Consider the following 18,189-nt stretch of genomic DNA (forward strand, 5'->3'; position numbering starts at 1 on the left):
GGCTCCACACTGACAGTGCGGGGCCTGTTTGGGAGTCTCTCTCCCTCTCTCTCTCTCTGCCCCCTTCTTGCTCGTGCGAGTGCATGTGCTCGCTCACTCTCTCTCTCAAAATAAATAATTTTTTTAAAAAAATAAATAAAAGAATATTACTTTTTGTGCAAGAATGAAAAATAATTCAATGTCACATTCACATGTATCTGAATAGGCAGACTCTGCAAGGATATAAAAGAAATCCAAATGGATCTTCCAGGAAGAGTCAGGGTGGTCTTAAGTTGGGGAGATGCTAGGGAGAGCTTCCCATACTGCTCTAGATAGGGAGCGGGATAGATGGAGACCCTTTTTGCTTAACAACTTTTTACATCATTGTGATTTTTTAACCATACAACTTTTAAATTTTTTTTTTCAACGTTTTTTATTTACTTTGGGACAGAGAGAGACAGAGCATGAACGGGGGAGGGGCAGAGAGAGAGGGAGACACAGAATCGGAAACAGGCTCCAGGCTCCGAGCCATCAGCCCAGAGCCCGATGCGGGGCTCGAACTCACGGACCGCGAGATCGTGACCTGGCTGAAGTCGGACGCTTAACCGACTGCGCCACCCAGGTGCCCCTAACCATACAACTTTTAAAAATCAAGAAGTAGCCACTGCGGAAAACAATTTGGTGGTTCCTGCATAAGCTAAACGTTGAATCACCATATGACCCAGCAATTCTGCTCCTGGATATAAGCCCAAAAGAGCTGACAATAGGTGTTTATTGCAATACATACGAATTTCAAATCATTCTTTTCTACGTTAAAAACTAACATAATATTGTATGCCAATTATACTTCAATTAAAAAAAATAAAATATTTTTTAAAAGCAAACATGGGGGCGCCTGAGCAGCTCAGGGGGCTGAGTGTCTGACTTCAACTCGGGTCATGATCTCACGGCTCCTGAGTTCGAGTCCCGTGTCGGGTTCTGTGCTGACAGCTCAGAGCCTGGAACCTGCTTCAGATTCTGTGTCTTCCTCTCTCTCTCTCTCTCTGCCCTCCCCCATGCACGCTCTGTCTCTCTCTCTCTCTCAAAAATAAATAGACATTAAAAAATGAGTTGAAAAAAAGCAAATATGTATGCAAAATGGTTTATCCATGAATGCTCACAGCAGAACTATTCCCAATAGCCAACAGGTAAAAACAGCCATCAGCTGATGAATGGATTGGCACAGTCATACAAGAGGATATCATTCACCCATAAAAAGGAACGAAATTCTGAGGCATGCTACAACATGGATGAACACTGAAAACACTACTTTAAGTGAAAAAAGCCATACACAGAAGACAATGTGTATGATTCCATTTATAAGGCATATCCACAGTTGGCAAATCCAGAGTTAGTAGACTGTCGACCACTAACCAGTAAAAGGTTGGTGGCTGGCCAGGGGCCAGGGGGAGAGGGGGAATAGAGAGGGATTACTTAAGGATCTGGGGTTTCTCTTCAGGGTAACAAAACTGTTCTGGAACCAGGTGGTGATAGTTGCACAATATTGTGAATGTGCTTGATATCAGTGCTGGTAAATTTTACACTATGTAAAATTTTACACTGTGTGTTTTAGCACAATTTTTAAAAATCGGACCCTTGAATGTAGAGACTTATGAGGCAAACACAAGAGCTGTAGACAACCATTTGAAAAACGAAAACCCCAGGACCAGACCCTTCAACACTCCACGCTGGGCCCCACCCCCTGGCTCCCCACCTTGTCGGGCTGGGAGGCGTTGGGCGGCTGCTGGAAAGTGAGCAGGTGCAGGCCAGGCAGGAAGCTCTGGGTGACGCAGGCCTCCAGGGATGTGACGAAGACAGGCGCAGGCCCCCACCAGCCCACGGTGCCTGAGATCTGCTCCCCTCGGCAGCGGGCCTGTTCTGTGAGGACCGGGGTCGGGGGGGGAGGGAAGGTCAGCATGGGGCGCTGTGCCGCCCCCTCCCACACTGCCAATGGGCACTCACCAGGCCGAGGGAGGCAGCTCTCATTATGCACGCACCAGCCCAGAGCGCCGGGCCCCCGGGGAGGAGTTGTCGGGCCGCTGAAGGCCAGGCAGGCCTGGCAGTCACCCAGAAGGCGGCCCAGGCCCAGGCAGCTGGCAGCTGGACACTACAGGGAGGGGAGGGGACAGGGGTTACTGTCCACAGGGGCTTAAAGGATCTGGAAAGGACTGTAGATTCAGGAGTAGTGGGGTGGAAGGCGCCAGGAAATTAGAGAAGGGACTTGAAAGCCACTTGGAATGAGGAAGAGCAACAGGACAGGAGCTAAGGGATCTGGGGACAGGGTCACAAGCTCAAAAGCGCTGGGAGGGGTCAGAGGTTGAGGGGTCAGGAATGCCAATCTTAGGTGTGAAAACAAGTGTCCCAAGTGAGAGAAAGTCCTTCTCTGCTTGGTTTAGACAGAGGGAGACGCTGACGGCCATGTCTCTGCACTAGGAGACAGAGCTGGGGCGGTCACTCACAGCCCCAGACGGGGTTCCAGGAGGTGGTGCAGCTTGGCAGGCCCCCTGACACCAACTGCATTCAGGGTCTCGGGAGCAGACGCTGTGGTCCGTGTACATGGAGCAGTAGTCTAAGTGGTACTGCAGAGACGGGGAGTGGGAGAGGGGGCTCCTCAGACCTGGAGCCTGCTCCCTCACCCCCACTCCCTGTGATCATCCCGGGGAGCCTCCACTGCTCACTCAGCACCTTGGGGATCCCTATCTGTTCTGCCCTCAGCCCCAGGGACCTCCGTTCCTCCCCCCTTGAGCCTGGGGACCAACCTCCCTCCTCTCATATCTCTAGGGACCCCCGTCCTTCTCCCAGGGACCCACCCCACCTTTCTCCCTCATCCATGGGAACCATGCTACCTCCTTCCCAGCCGCCCTCTCCCTATCACCCCAGTGCTCACGTCCGGAGCAGGCGCCTGGAACACAAAGGGAGGCACCTTGTAGGCCATCAAGTCCCCACGAGGCCGGCCACTGTACCCCCCAGCCACCAACAGGACACTGCCACCAAGCACAGCCGCCACATGTGAGTATCGACCACTGGGAGGTGCTGCTCGGCCTGGGAGAATACAGATCCCCCCCCCAACAAGGACATGAGACTCTAACCAGTCTTCCCTTGTCCCTCTAACCACGGCTCCCTTGTCCAGAGGACTACCCGACTCTCCTATGCTTCAGCCCAACCTGCTACTTCCTGCTTTAACCCAGCGTGCCCAAGGAAGCCCTCCTAGCATGTCTGGCCCCACACCTACCAGAGCTTCTACACCACTGTGCAAACCACCTTGAAGACAGAGCATGATCTTGGGGGTCAGAAAAACTTGGCTTCGATTCCTATGTCTACCACCTACTTGGGCTCAAGTCATGGATCAACTACTAACTTGCTGAGTGGCCTTGGGCAAGAGACTCAACTTCTCTGAGTTGGTCTCTTCCTCTGTAAATGGAACTGTCCTCCTGCCCTCAGGGAGCCACGAGGCAGGGTGCCTGGCTCTCTCCTGGTATTGTCTATCTGGCACCAGCCTCCCTTCTGGTGACAACTCTGATTTTCCTCTGGAAAACCACCCTCTCCCACTAGAGTCCGCAGGCTCAAGTTGAGCCAACCCTGCCTCTGGCAGCAGTGGGGCTTAGCCCAGGCCCATCAGTGTCAGTGATAAGTTCTGGAATAGGACCCAGTTCCTTCAATTCTTGGGAGACAGGCACCCTCTTCCCTCTGAGCATTTTAAACACATTTTTTTTAACGTTCTTTACTTTGAGAAAGAAAAAACAGAGAGAGTGCGACCAGGGGAGGGACAGAGAGAGAGGGAGAGAGAGAGAATCCCAAGCAGGCTCTGCACTGTCAGCACAGCGCCTGACACAGGCCTCGATCTCACGAACCACGAGATCATGACCTGAGTGGAAATCGAGAGCCGGACGCTTAAGCGACTGAGCCGCCCAGGCGCCCCTTCCCTCTGGGCATTTCAAAGGAGTAGATATAGTCCCAGGGCTGCTGGTGACCATTTACAAATGACAAGCCTGCCACAGAATGAAGTGAGCTCAAACAAGGGCTAGCTGATGCCATCACGTGAGCACCCAGATCCAGACCAGCCTGAAGCCAGTTTTCACTCACATGAGCCAAGAACTTGGGTTTTGCTCGAGCTGGCTGGGTTGGATTGGTCACTTAGAGCCAAGGGTCCTGACTGATGTGTAAGTGGTCAGTGATCGGTGATCCCTCACCCTCTTACGGAAATGTATGCTCTGTAAACACATGGGACTTGGCCTGGGGACTTGCAAACTACAAAGGAGGAAGAGGCCTTTGGCCCAAAGGAGAAACAGGGACAGGCAGATGAGCCCTGGATTCAAGGCCTCGCATGCCAGCCCAAGGCTTTATTGCTGATGGTCAAATAGGGTTCCGTGGGGGAACCCTTCACCCAGCCTACTCCTTAAGTGTCAATGTCCTTTCCTTATGCTTGTTCTCTGTCCTCATTCCCCTGTGCGGGGGGGCCCCCCCCCCCCCGAATAGATGGGCCCCCTAGAAGTCCACAGCCCCCTGAAATAATATGCCCAGTTTGTGTTACAAGCGTCTTTCTGAGGAGAGGGCCTGTGGCTTTCTTCTGATTCTCAAAGTAGTCGGATTCAATGAGTTTGAAGGTTTCTCCACCCCCCCTCCCAGGCAAGTCCTGGGGCCGGATTCTGACTGTACGAGACAACATACTGAGCTCTTTGCTAGGCTGTCTCCATCTTTGAGCCATCTCAATTCATTCTCACAACAGCCCAGTGGGTTAAGTGTTACCGTCATCCCCATTTTACAGATGGGGAAACTGAGGCATGGGGTGATTAAATGATATTTTTGCACAGATGGTTGTTTGGGGACAGCCATCCTGGTTCTGCCACTTGCCCATTACAGGACCTTGAAAAGGTCCCTCGTAGGTAGGCACTTCGCTGGGGCAGCTGGAAACTGGTAAAACCTGGACTGGAGCCTAAACCCGCGCTGCTGTAACTGCCTCCGGTCTCCATGGCAACGGTGCCCCTGTCCTGCCTCCAGCACAGGCTTGCCCCCCGAAGCCAGCTCCAGAGGGACGTCTGGCTCACCCTACAAGGACCGAGGTGGCTCCTGCCTGAAGCCCAGATTCACTGTCAGGGAAGCGCGACTCTCAGAAGCCCCTCAGGAAAACGGACGGGCCACTCACCCTCAGGGGTTCCCGGGGGGGCAAGCTCGGCCCCCGACACCCACTGATGGCAGCCCAGGTGGTAGAAGTAGAGGCCATCTTCATAGCATTTCTCCTCCTGGTAATGGGTGTGCACGTTGCCCCCTAGGAAAGGAGGAAAGGGGCACAGCTGGCAAGCCTGGCGGACATGGGGACACCCGTGCAGGGAGCCTCAGCTCAGTGCGGGCTTGGGGCCCTGGCAGGCAGGCGGGATCAGGGAGCCTCCTCACCATAGACCACCATGTAGTTGCCCAGGACGCTGGCTGTGTGGAAGGCTCTCTCCCGTGGGCCCTGGAGCCCATCCCGGCCCTTCAGCGTGGTCCACACGCGCCGATCCACGTGGAAGAGCTCTGTGGAGTTCACCCGCACAGAGAACCTGTAGGGAGCGGCAGGGGAGGAGCTCAGGGCAGGAAGGGCTTCTCTCCCTCCCTTGGGCTCTCAAGAGCTGTGAGATCACCCAGGGTGAGACCAGCTGTGACGGGGTTTATGTCCCCTTGGGACGAGAGGCTCCTGCTGAGCAGGACACAGCTCTGGCTCATCACTGGGTTCCGTGCATAATCTAGCCAGGGCTGGCCCTCCAAGCAGGGTGTGGCTGAGGGGATGGATGGGTGGGAGTGTGTGGGAAGGAACTGGCCAAGACAGTGAACGAAGGGATGGAGAATGAATGAGCGGGCGGGCACGTGAGGGACTGAATGACCTAGTGAGTGACCGAATGACTGCAGAAGTACATCAGTGGGCGAAGACCAGCAAAGACTGAAGGCCCAGGACAGGCTTGGCCCTGCAGGGCAGGTCACTTACCGCGCGGTGGAGGGCCGGTGTCCACCGTGAACCAGCAGGGTGCGCGAGGGGGCATGGAACACCATGGAGTGGCCCGTGGCGGCAGGAGGCCGCCCGCCTGCTGGAATCACCTGCTCCCAGTAGCCCCCACTGGTGCTGTCGAGACGGAAGCGGAAGAGGCCAGAGGAGAAGAGGTCGTGCTGGGTGCGGCCGCCAGACACGTAGAGCCAGATGTCATCCACTAGGGCGGCGGCGTGACCTGCCAGGCCTGGTGGCCCCGAGGAACTGGAGCCAGGTGGTGCGAGCAGCTCCCAGTGGCCCCCGCCCAGGGGGCTGAAGGCCCACACATCGCTGGTGAGGGAGCCATCAGCCAGCTCACCACCCATGAGCACCAGGGAGCCGGCCCAGGCCACAGCCACATGGGAGTGACGGGCAGCCTGTGAGAAAGAGACCGGGAGGCAGATGGTGACACACAGAAAGAGTAACAGAGACAGAGACACAGGAAAAGACAGAGACACAGAGAAAGACAGAGATACACAAAGAGAGGAAAGAGAGACAGACACATGCAAATACAAAGCAGAGGTGAGACAGAAGAGGCAGGAAACAGAGATGGCGGAGAAAAAGAGAGACACATAGCCCAGAGGGAAGACACAGAGTCCAAGAGAGAGCAGAAAACCAAGAGGCAGGGACAAAATCAGAGGGGAGAAACCAAGAGAAAGAGACAGGAGGTCCACAGAAGAAGATGCAGAAGAGGAGATAAAGGAAGAAAAAAGGAAATTAGAGCTAGAAAAGCAGTACCGGGAGGAGTAGGTGGGCCTGTATCAAGCTGCAGGGGTGGGGACGCGTGGGATGAGGGTGTCGCTCTGTTGGGGGTGGGGTGGTGGCTGGCTGGGTCTCACAGAGTGGACAGGCACCTCTGAGCAGGGCAGGGGCGAGGCGGGGTCCATACCGGGGCAGGACTCAGGTCCCAGCGCTCCCAGGTGTTGGCAGAGAAGTTGTACAGGACGAGATCACCCAGGGCTCTGTTGAGGTCCTGGCCTGCGGAAGGGGAGATGGCCTCAAGCCCTGGCCACAGGCTGCAGGCTGCTGGAGCCAGATACGCACCCCCTCTGCTCACCTCCAAAAACAGCCAGCAGCCCCGGCGGGGACAGGAAGGCACCAGCTGCCCCAATACGGGCCGAGAAGGCAGGGTCCCCGGCACTCACGTTGTGCCACCAGCCAGCCCCCTGGTTCTCCCACAGGTGCAGGTCACAGGCGCGTCCCAGGAAGCCAGGCTCACAGCGGCATGGTCCCAGGGGCTGGAGGGGAGACAGGACACAAAGGCAGGGATAGAGAGAGGAAAAAAGAGAGACGGGGGAGGAGAGCCAGAGCCAGCGTGAGACATAAGGGGTAGAAAGGGAGAAGGAAAAAGATGGACAGGAAAGGGGAGATGGAGTGAGATAGGAAGGAGACAGGCCAACAGACAGAGAAAGAAAGGGACACAGTGACACATCAAGAGGGAGGAAGAGAGGTAGAAAAAAGCAGACAGACCAACAAAAATAGGGGAACGGGAAAGACAGAAGGACCCGGCGAGGAAGATGAGGACAGACAACAAGAGGAGAGGTTGGAGAAGCAGCACAGTGGTGAGGTCAACGTCAGCCTGGGCTGGAAGACTTCAGTCTGAGGCCCGAGGTCAGTGGTCAGAAGTCAGAAGGTGGGGCTGGAGGGGGTGCCTGGGTGGTTCGGTCAGTTGAGCACCCAACTTCGGCTCACGTCGTGATCTCACAGTTCGTGAGTTCAAACCTCGCGTCGAGCTCGCAGTCAGCACGGAGGTGCTTCTGTCCCCCTCTCTCTGCCCCTCCCCTGGTTGCGCACTCTCAAAAATAGATAAACATTTAAAAAGAAGAAGAAGAAGTCGGGGCTGGGGGCCCAAGGCCAGACAGAGTGCCTGGGTTAGGGGATGGAGTAGCATCTGGCAAGCAGAAGGCAGGTGGGTTCACAGGTGGGAGGTAGGTCACGGGCAGGACGGGAGTGGGCTCAGGCAGAAGAGGGGTTCCAGATGAAGGTGGGGTGGGGCAGGGTGTGGAAGGAAGAGGGGAGTACTGTGGGTGACGGGAGGGTCCCTGGCGGGGTTGCTGTCATGGGAGAGGGCAGAGTGGCAGGGGGGTTTCAGGCAGGGGCAGAGTCAGGAGATGGGGCGGTAGGTGTGGTCACAGATCAGGGCCCCAGGGGGACGCAGCGGGGGCTGGGCTCACCGAAGCGCAGGTGCCATGGCCGCCACAGTAGGCCGGGCACTCCTGCAGGCTGCAGTCAGGGCCCCCCCCAGCCGGGCTCGCAGGCGCACACGCCAGGGGGCTGGCACTGCCCGTGGCTGCTGCAGCCCCCGGGGCACAGGGAGAAGCGGAAGGAGGCATTGAAGCCCAGCAGGTTGTAGTTGGCATCGCTGAAGAGGTGGAGGAGCATCTGCAGGCACAAGACGGGCAGGGTTCCGGGGACTGGACGGCGAGGGGGTCCGCTCCTGTCCCCATCCCCCCCAGAAGTCCCCACCTCCTGTCTTTGTCTCTCTCCACCCTTCTTTGTCCCTGTGTCCTGTCTGATGCCAAGTCTCTCTGGCTGCCTCCGCCCCTCCCCATCTGTTTCCTTGTGCGTCTCTATCGCCCTTTCCTCCAAACTCCACCTAGACCTCCGGCCAGAGCCCCGCGGTCCGGCCACACCGACCTTGCCTGAGGAAGCCTCGATGGGCGGAGGCCGAGTGCTGCCACTCAGACTGGCAAGCAGGGGCCCTCGGGGAGAGTCGCCGTCATACACAAACAGGTAGTCGTACGTGCATTCCGTGTCCAGGAAAAGAAAGTCCAGCAGGATCCGATGCTGGGGGCTTGGGGCTGGGCAGCGAGAACAGAGGGGCTGGGCTCAGATGCGGACCCTCTCCCCGGGCCTCCATGCAGCCCAGCCAAGAACACCAAGCCCTGCTCCACATGACACTGGGGACCCAAAGGGGAGTCAGACCTGAGCCCTGCCTTCAAGGGGCTCTTGGTCTCACAGCCCAGGGAGGTCAGACCTGTGACAGCAAGAGGGCCAGGAGCCAGAGAAGGAATTACAGTATCAACCCTGGAAAGGGCTCCTGATACCAGGCTGAACACCTCCCACCATTCAGATGAGAAAACTGAAGTGCAGAGAGAAGAACCCCATCCCCGTGGTCACACAGAGTTGTTCTTGTTTATTTCTGAGCCTCGGACACTAAGCCTGAGGGGCAGGGTCCAGGCCTGAGCAGAAAAGCCTACTCCTGGGTGGAAAAGGGCCTCTGGGAGGGTCCCCCGTTCCAGAACTGATCAGAACTCCAAACAAAGGGGCCAGTTTCTTGCCCCATGGACAAAGGCTGAACCTTGGAGCACCACAGATCCTCTCGGCCCCCACCCAGGTCTCATCTCTGTTTACTGTAGTAGCTAAAGGCACAGACTTGAGCCAGACTGCCCAGGCTCACATCTTGGTTCTGCCACTTACTAGCTACTAGCTGTGTGGCCTTGGGCTAACCTCTCTGGATGTGTTCCTTCATTTGTAAAGTGGGGTTATAACAGTACTGAGGTAGATTCAAACTTTTTGGCCACTCCTATCACTGAGAGGTGAGGACTCCTTGCCCCTTCTATCTGGGAAGAGCCTCAGAGAGACAAGCTATGAAAAAGCCAAAGCCACATGGAGGGGCCACGTGCAGGCATCCCAGCTGACAGCCCCAGCTGAGCCTCCAGCTGGCGGCCAGCAGCAACCGCCAGCCCTGTGAGGGAGCGTTCTTGGACGTCTGGCCCAGGTGAGTGTTTGGATGACTGTAATCCCCGCTGACATCCAACTATGACCACAGGAGAGGCCTAGCGCTTCGTAAGTGCCATTGCCCTAGCCACTGTCACTGTTCTTGCTCTCTGCCAGGTCTTGATTCCAGAAGGTTCTCTCATCCCACATCTCACACTAGGGGCCTCAGGAAACTAGACCTGGGTTCCAGCTCTGCTCCTGAACTGCTGGGGGACCCTGGGCCAGCCCCTTCCCCCATGCCCCTCACCACACTCATCAGCATACTGGAGGTGCTCACCCACCACTCACTAGCTGTGTGATCTTGCGTTCGCTCCACGGGCTCTCTGAGCCTCAGTTTCCTTGAAGTAAAATGGAGATACTCTCCCCACCCACCAAGGCTGGTGGGAAGATTCAACACGGTGATTCTAACATGCCTGCCTAGGCCTCGTCCTCTCTTACCAGGACCACTGATTCAGCCTCCACCTCGGCCTCCTGTCTTGCCCTGACAAGGGTCTTAGATCGTCCTAACTTCGCATCTGGCCCTGGCCCTATCCTGTTCAAAAGCCCTCCATGGCTCCCCACCATCCCCAGAAGAAAGTTCAGCTCCCTAAGCTACCATTCGAAGTCTCACCTGGTCTCACATCACCCCACTGCTTGCAACTCCGTCAGGAGCAGGGCCTTTGCACAAGCCTCTCCCTCTGTCTGGAGCACATATTCCCTTCATACCAGCAAACTTCCCCACCTCCTCCAGGAAGCCTTCCCTGATGCCCCCTGGCTGGCTTAGGTGCCTCTCTCTGGCCTTCTCACTTTCCATTATAAGCCTCATTTCTCTGAGCCAGGACCATCTATGTCTGGGTCTGCCCCTTCTGCAGCTGGGGAGACCCATAGGACAGGGCCTGGGCCTAAGTCATCTTGGGGTACCTCCCTGACCTTGCCCAGCACAGGACCTGGCACTGAACAAGGGCTCAGGAAACACTGGATGAAGGAATGAAGAAATGCACAAAAGAAAGAATACTAAAGTTGGCAGCTCTCTCAGGCTCGGACCAGAGCCCCTGAGAACATCACACAGACCCCAAACCATGGTCTGGGGAATGAAGAACGATTCAGCCAGATCAGGCAACCAGTCCTCCCAGAGCTTGCCAGCCTCAACCAAAATATAAGCTTGGTTCCCAGAATCACAACAAGTGATTTTGTCAAGGGCATGCCAGAGGCCAGTCACCATCTGCTTTCCCCAGGTTCCTCCCTAAGTTCAAGATCTCCCCCTTCCACCCATCATGGGCCCAATCCCCATGGCATCCTGGACAGAAATCCGACCCCAAAACCCCCTGCTTTTCAAAAGCAGAATGCCTCTCATTCAGGAGGATGTTATGAGGACTGGTTACAACAAAGGGTAAATGTCGTACAAAAGGAAATAGGTCAGCTGCTTATTGTTTAAAAGATGGGGGAACATGTTGGTTCTCAAAGGTGATAGGCATTGGGAAGCACGAGAGATCAAGGGGGATCTGGAAGTCGCCTGGACTCCTCCCTACTCCCAACGTCCAGCCAGCTGATCCCCAAGTCTCACTGGTGAAACTTCCCAGACATGCCTCAGTGCTCTCTGCCCCTTCCCACCTCCTCCATTCCCGCCCCAGTTCAGAACTCATTCTCTCCTGAAAGAAGCACATCAAGTCTCCAATCCACCCCCCACTTGGCCAGAGGTTCAAAATCCTGCTCAAAAATCCTTCTGTGGCTCCCCATTAATGCTCAGCATGACTTTCAAGGCCATTCTTCCCCTGCTTGTGGCACCCTCATTTCTCAGCCAACAGTCCAGCCAGACCAGACAAACCGAGACGCGGCTCCTGAGACACACCAGCCTCTCTTTTCTGTTCCCTTTTCTCACCCCGTAAACTCCTACGCATGCTTCAGAACCCTATTTCAGGAGCTCCTCCTCCTCTGTGACCCCCAAGAGGATACTCTCATCCCCCTAGACCCATCTTCCCAACCTCTGCACCTCCTCCTGTCTCGTGGAATGAATGTCCGCATCCGTCCTTACCACCCCCGACCAGGCTGGCACTCCTGAAGGTCAGAAAACCATGTATACATAGAACACGTACTTCCCATTCTGTGCTCACCCACACCCCCAGACAGGAATGGCCCCCAAGCTGGGGACAGACACACTCATCCCCAAGAAACATGCTTCATCCGTACCCCATATAATAGCCACAGAGATCTAAAATATAAATCAGATCATGTCCCTCCCTGCTCAAAACCCTCCCACACCTCCCCAGTGTCCCTAGGCAAAGACCATGCTCTGTGGCCTGCAAAGGGAGGCCCTGCATCATCTGGGCCATCACACTTCTGGCCTTTGCCCAGAACCTCCTCTGGGGGACCCCTCTCTCCTTGGAGGCCAGCTTCTACATCCCCTGCCGAGAGGCCTTCCGGGACTTTTCTGGCCACTGCCTTTGGACTTCTCTTCCACCTCCCTACTGCCCTTGAGGGTACAGCTCAAACCCACAAGGTCCTCCACCCTCTAGTTCACTCTTTGTCTATTCTGTGTCCTAGTTCCTCAAAAGCGTCACACCCTCCTGCTTCCAGGCCTTTACATGGTCTATTCTCCTTGCCTAGAACACCCTTCTGTTCCCTCCTACACATGCCTCTGATCTGAGCTATAGGCCAAGCTAAGTCAGATGTCTTCTGGGCTTCCCATTCCCTGGGGGTGAGTTTGCTTCTCCCACTGGACTAAGAGCCCATAAAGATAGTGATGGGGCCTCTACATAGACTGTTTCCCTCTGGAACGTTCTTCCTCTTTCCTGGATGACTCCTGTTGGTCTTTGAGGGCTCAGCTCAGACATGTCCTCCCCCAGGAAGCCCTCTCTGTTCTCCCAGCCACCAGGCCAGGTACCTCTTCTGGGCTCCCCCAGGCTCCAGGGGTTCCTCTGTCACAGTCCCAACCTCTCTGGGCAGTCACTGTCTGTCTATTCATGTGTTTTGTCTTCCCCACTGGATTCTAAGCCCCAAGTCATCAGGGATCGCTAGAGTTGTCTTAGTCACTGTTATGTCCCAGTGGCAAGTATGATGTCTGGCACATGAATGACTGCAAAAAATGCTTTTATTGAAGTACTTTAAAAATGACAACAGTATAGGGGCACCTGGGTGGCTCAGTTGGTTAAGCGTCCGATTTGGGCTCAGGTCATGATCTCGCAGTTTGTGAGTTCGAGCCCCATGTCAGGCTCTGTGCTCACAGCTCAGAGCTTGGAGCCTACTTTGGATTGTCTCCCTCTCTTTCTGCCCCTCCCCCACTGACGCTCTGTCTCTCTCAAAGATAAACATTTAAAAATTAACAAAAAAATAAAAAATAACAACAGCATAATTCTAATGCCATTTATTGTGTATTTACTATGTGCCAGGCACGTTAAATACTGTTCTCGTTTAATTCCAACAATCCTATGAGGTCGGTACTATTATTATCCCCACTTGGGGAGAGGGGAAGCCGAATCTCAGAGAAAGGAAGCTGCCTGCCCAAATTCACAAAGCTACTGAGAAGCGGGACTCAAATTTGAAGCAGGTGGTTGGGCTCAGAGCCTGAGTTGCTAACAATTATTCAGAATATCTCTCATTGATGGCTCTTGGCTTGTAATTGTCCATCTGGGTCTGGGTGCGACTCCCCCACCAGACTTCAAGGCCTTCCAGGGCAGGGCCCAGGTTGGCTGCATTTCAGAGCAAAGGACCTGGACCAGAACCGGAGTCTGGGAATGCGGTGAGTGGATTAATGAGTGTACAGATGAGTGAATTAGCGAATGGGTGAGTGTGTGACCCACGCGGCCCCACTCACCCTCGATGAGCCACTCGCAATTGCCATTGACGCTGTAGTTGCCCGCACCATCGGTCACGAAGCCTGGCGCCTCCCGCAGCACTTGCCGCTGCCCCTTGCAGTCCCCTGCCTGGGCCCCGGGGGACAGCGGCCCCAGCAGGGCTAAAGATAGAGCCAGCGCCACGGCCAGAGCCAGGCGCAGGGCCATATCCGCCTCCCGCACTGACTTACAGACGGGACAGGCCGTAAAGATTGGAGAGGACCCTCCACGCGGCGCGAGGCCCTGCAAATGTGACCTCTATAGACGCGACATGGCCTTGTAGACCAGGGAGGTCCAGGAGTTGCACTCCCCCAGAAGGGAGCCGCCGCTGTAGACGGGCTGTGGAAACCGAGGAGTAGATCCTATAGACCCACGAAAGGGCCTGTAAATGGGGTCGTTATGGATGGGGCCAAGCCCTAGGGACCGTGGGAGTCGCTTATAGTCACGGGCCCCCATAGGCTAGCTGACCCCATAAACGGTGTCCAGCAGTAAAAGACGCGAGCCGCTGCAGGCCGAAACAGACCTTATATACGGGTGGGTCCCCAGGGAGCGAAGGGCTCCACAGCCCGGCGGGGGCCTCTATAGAGGGTACGGGTCTTGCCGGGCCAGACCCGGAAGGTCCGGGAGAGACCCTTCCAGCCGGGGGCGGGGCGCGAGCGGGTGTCGGGGGCGGAGCCCGTCTTTAGGGGCTCAGGCCTGGACCCCATAGACGCACTCCCTGGCTCACCCACCCGCGCCTCCCTCCGGAGCCGGATGGGCCAGATCAGAGAGACGAGGGGACGCTCGGGCCAGAGCGGCCTGGGAAGACCCGCTGGGAGGGCGAGGGGGCGGGGGCCGAGCGGCCGCTGTGGGAGGAAAGATGGAGAGGAGACGAGAAGTCGCGGAGCCGCAGGTCAGAGCGGCCCTGGGAGGACTGCAGAGCATCCAACCCCACCCCTCCACAAAGGGAGACTTCCGGAAACTTCCCCGCCCATTTGTTCCCACACGCGTGCGCAGCAGTGGCCTCCTTGGCCTGCGAAGAGAGAATCACACATGCGCAGTGCCAAAATCGTAACCCAAACTCGGGGTACGGGTGGTTGAGCAAAGCTCGTGCCACTGGAGGGCGCCTCTAGCTCTGACTGGAGAAGAGAAGGTGAAAATAAAGGAGCGGCGCAGTAAGAGGGTTGTTCGATGATTCATATCTTCAGTTCTCCCAGATTCTGGGCCAACGTGAAGGCCCCTCCCCAAATGCCATTTCACAGGTGGACACACTGAGGTCCAGAGCTTGGAACAGTTCATGCTTAGCCCCGCCTCTGAGCACCATCGAGATATAAAGAGGCCATTTTATAGATAAAAACTTAACGAATCCGCTTTATTTTGGCAAGAGGGGAAAAAGTCTTTCTGCCGGGGACCTGAGGGAGGGCCCCCGGATGGAGACAGGGTGGGCAGAGCACGGGTCCGAGGTCACAGAGATCCAAGGGAAGGTTTCAGAGTCGAGACCAGATTCACAATATCCGTCCCAGTAGCAATGGCTCGGGGTCGCGGAGTCCTGGAGAGTCACGGGCAGAGTCCCGACGATCGTCCCTGGTGTTCCGGGGTCCGGCGGGATCAGAGGTCTCGAAGGGGGCCAGGGGGCCGTAGGTCTCGGAACAGCGGGAGCCCAGAATCCGGCGCCGCTCGGGGCAGGGGCTGAGGGAGGGGACGGGGAGAGAGGCTCCCGCGGGACCGTTTGGCACAAGAGTCGGGGGTGGGGGGTGGGGAGTGGGGTGAGCGGGACAGTAGGCACCCCTACCTGGGCGCGAGGGGTGGGGAGGGTCGGGAAGGCCTGGGATGGCAGAGCCCTGGGGCCGGGATAGAGCGGGGATCCGGAGCCCGGCCGGGGCCCGGCGTGCGGCCCATGGGGCGGGGGTGGGCAAGGGTGCTCAGACCGGGGGTGCGGTGCCCCCGGCCGTGTGCATGCTGAAGTATTCGGTGAAGCCGGTGTGCGGCGCCGCCGTCTGGGGCACGAGCGGCTGGTAGGGCGGCGTCGGGCCATCCCAGCTCGGGTCGGCCGCCTTGGGGAACCGAGCGGGAAGGGGCGGGGAGGCCGCGCCCGGCTCGGCCGTGGTCACCACGCGGCCCCTCGGGGCCACCGCCGCCGCCACCGCCGTCTCCTCCACCTGCTTCCCGGCCTGGGAGGGGGGTCAGGGTCAGAGGCCGTCCGAGACCCACGGGGGGCAGATGCGGCCCCGAAGGCCCGTCCCCCTCCCCGTAAAGGAGCCCCCCCCACTCCCGAGGTGCGGGCGCTGGTGTCAATCAGGGAAGGAGCGGGCGGCTGGGCGCCTGGACAGCGGGGCCAGGTACTCTAGGGGCGGCGTCGGAGCGCGCCGGGCGAACTCCGGCGGCGGCCGGGGAGTGGGTGGAGAGCCGCGGAAGGCGGGTGGCGGGGGCACGGCGCGTGGCGTCTGCGGGGGCGTGCGCAACAGCGCCAGGACCCAGTCCGGCAGGGTGGGCGCAGGCGCCGGGGGGTGGTCGCGGCGCGGTGTTGGGGCTCGGGGCGTGCGAAAGGCAGGGGGTGGGCTCAGGCGCCCGGGCGAGGGGGGCGGCGGCGGGGCCGGGAGCGGGGTCAGGTACTCCAGGGGCGGCGCCAGCAGCTCCTCGTGCGCCGGGGGCGCGGGGCTTACGGAGGAGGCGGGCGGGGGGATGGAGAAGAGCTCCGTGAAGTTGGGCACCGAGTCGCTGATGAACGTCACGTTCCCATAGACGTGCTGCGGGAAGGGCTTGTCCGTGGACTGGCTCCCTCCCGGGCCGGGGGCCCCGGCTGAGGCGATCTGCGACGTGCGCACATGGTACGGGAAGTTCTTGTTGGCCGCCGACGGGCGTGTCATGATCTGGGGCGACAGGCCAGGTGCTGGTTGGAGCAGCACTGTCCGGGCCTCAGGCTGTCTCCTTAAACATGGGGTCGTAAGGATTCCCCCTCACTGGACATCCCCCACCCTTCCCTGCAGTCCTTCACTCCGGATTAGGCTCTCCTACTACAGGCTCTCACAGTTCGCTGAGTTCTGACGTTTTTCCTCCGTCGCAACCCTGACTGCCCTGCGATGCTTCCTCCATCAGAGCCCTGATCACTGACATCACAGGATAAGTTTCAGTGGCCTTCACTGTCCGGTATGATACCCACTAGCCATATGGGGTTATTTACATTTAAATTAATCCACATTAAACCAAAATTTGTGTTTTCAGTCACACTAGCCACATTTAAGTGCTCAGTAGCCCCACGTGGATAGTAGCTATTGTATCAGAGAGCACAGAGTATAGATAAAATATTTTCATAAACACAGAAAGGTCAATTGGACAACAACACCTGATAAACTCTAGAATGTTAGCTCTGTGAGGGCAGGAATTTGTTCATTCCCTGCTGAATCCCCAATACCTTCTAGAACAGCACCTGGCACATAAGCACCCAATAAATATTGGTTGAATGTAGAAGTGTGTCCCCAACTAGTCTAGTAGATCTTGAGAGCAGGGACTGGGTGTGACTCGAGCACTGCACACGGGAGCCCAGCGCAACCCCTCTAAGGTCATGAGAACAAGCAGCTGAAAGCAGTAAACAGCGGAATGGGGCTGTGCTGAGCTAACTGTGCATTTTTACAAAAGAAACTGGCTGAAGATGAAATATAGCTAAGAGGGCACTGCACTTGGGGGTCCGGGGCCTGCACCTCACCTCTCGCCCCCCAGTTTTTTGAGTATGGGACCTGGGACATGTCGATAAAGCTCCCTGAGCCTCACTGGGGGAAAGGGATGGCAGCACCTACTCGGAAAGATGAGGAGAGGGCAGAGCTTGGCCCATGATGGTTCTCAGCATTTCTCCTGTTTCTGTCCCTTTCTGACTTCCTGCAGAGCTTCAGGAAGGGCTGTCCTGGGAAGCTGAGTCTGTACCTAAGTCAGGCTCTGGGGTAGAAGATGGGGGACCAGGCCATCTGTGACTGAGTACATTCGCCACCCAGAGCACATTGTGGACCCCTGCGGTCAGAAGCCTGGATCCTCATCAGTGCCTATGCTCCTGTCTGGCTCCCTCTTATGGTTGGCTGTGGAAGGACAGGGCGCAAAGGCCCTGCCCTCCTACCAGAGGCCATGGAGCCCTGGCAGGTCACCTCTCCTGTTTGGACCTTAGCTTCCCCTTTCTGTATAGTGGGTGCAACGACCATTATCCATCCTGTCCTGGGGCTGCTCTGACACACAATTAAACGAGGTATATGAACTGTCACCCAGAAGCCCAGATAGGATATAAACCACGGCAAAGAAGAGGTTTAGTGATGATCCCCTCCAGATGTCATTCAGATCTAGGCCCCCTGGAGCCCCAGCCTGACCCACTCCACCTGCTTCTTCCTGAACAATGGTCTGTGATGGTGCAGCAGATGGAAGAATGTGTCGGCGAAGGGTGGAGTAATGACCAAGGGGTTTGGGAAAGGCAGTGGGATACAGAAGGGAAACGTGAGGGGGCGGGGGGGGCAGTGCACAGGGTCAGGAATGGGGAGGGGCTGAGAAAGAGGGTGGGGTTCAGTCAGTAGAGCATGAGACTCTTGATCTCAGGGTCACAAGTTCCAGCCTCACATTGATGGTAAAGTTTATTTAAGGAAAAGAAAGAAAGAAAGAAAGAAAGAAAGAAAGAAAGAAAGAAAGAAA

General features: G+C 56.9%; 2 protein-coding genes across 4 annotated transcripts in view; both read right to left on the bottom strand.

The window, feature by feature from the left end:
- The window catches only part of MEGF8 (multiple EGF like domains 8), a 40,790-nt gene extending 26,318 nt beyond the window's left edge, over positions 1 to 14,472 (bottom strand). The window contains 13 exon segments of the mRNA XM_040457167.1: positions 1,733 to 1,896; positions 1,981 to 2,125; positions 2,478 to 2,597; positions 2,906 to 3,060; positions 5,162 to 5,284; positions 5,410 to 5,555; positions 5,978 to 6,393; positions 6,906 to 6,994; positions 7,074 to 7,254; positions 8,191 to 8,256; positions 8,258 to 8,398; positions 8,654 to 8,817; positions 13,527 to 14,472. Coding sequence (XP_040313101.1) covers positions 1,733 to 1,896; positions 1,981 to 2,125; positions 2,478 to 2,597; positions 2,906 to 3,060; positions 5,162 to 5,284; positions 5,410 to 5,555; positions 5,978 to 6,393; positions 6,906 to 6,994; positions 7,074 to 7,254; positions 8,191 to 8,256; positions 8,258 to 8,398; positions 8,654 to 8,817; positions 13,527 to 13,713 — 2,097 coding nt within the window. The 5' untranslated portion in view covers positions 13,714 to 14,472.
- A 547-nt stretch (positions 14,473 to 15,019) lies between these two features.
- TMEM145 (transmembrane protein 145) overlaps positions 15,020 to 18,189 on the bottom strand; it is an 8,357-nt gene continuing 5,187 nt past the window's right edge. The window contains exons 14-15 of one of the 3 annotated variants that reach the window (XM_040457176.1): positions 16,188 to 16,394; positions 15,020 to 15,213 (exon numbers count right to left, since the gene is read on the bottom strand). In XM_040457176.1, the coding sequence (XP_040313110.1) occupies positions 15,133 to 15,213; positions 16,188 to 16,394 (288 nt within the window). In that variant the 3' untranslated portion in view covers positions 15,020 to 15,132. Of the gene's footprint in view, positions 15,214 to 15,327; positions 15,696 to 15,718; positions 16,395 to 18,189 lie in introns of those variants that run through there. The other 2 variants (XM_040457175.1, XM_040457174.1) reach the window with 2 other exon arrangements.

The sequence above is a fragment of the Herpailurus yagouaroundi genome, unplaced genomic scaffold (assembly GCF_014898765.1).
Source record: "Herpailurus yagouaroundi ecotype Mexico unplaced genomic scaffold, PumYag 220, whole genome shotgun sequence".
Taxonomy (NCBI): Eukaryota; Metazoa; Chordata; class Mammalia; order Carnivora; family Felidae; genus Herpailurus; species Herpailurus yagouaroundi.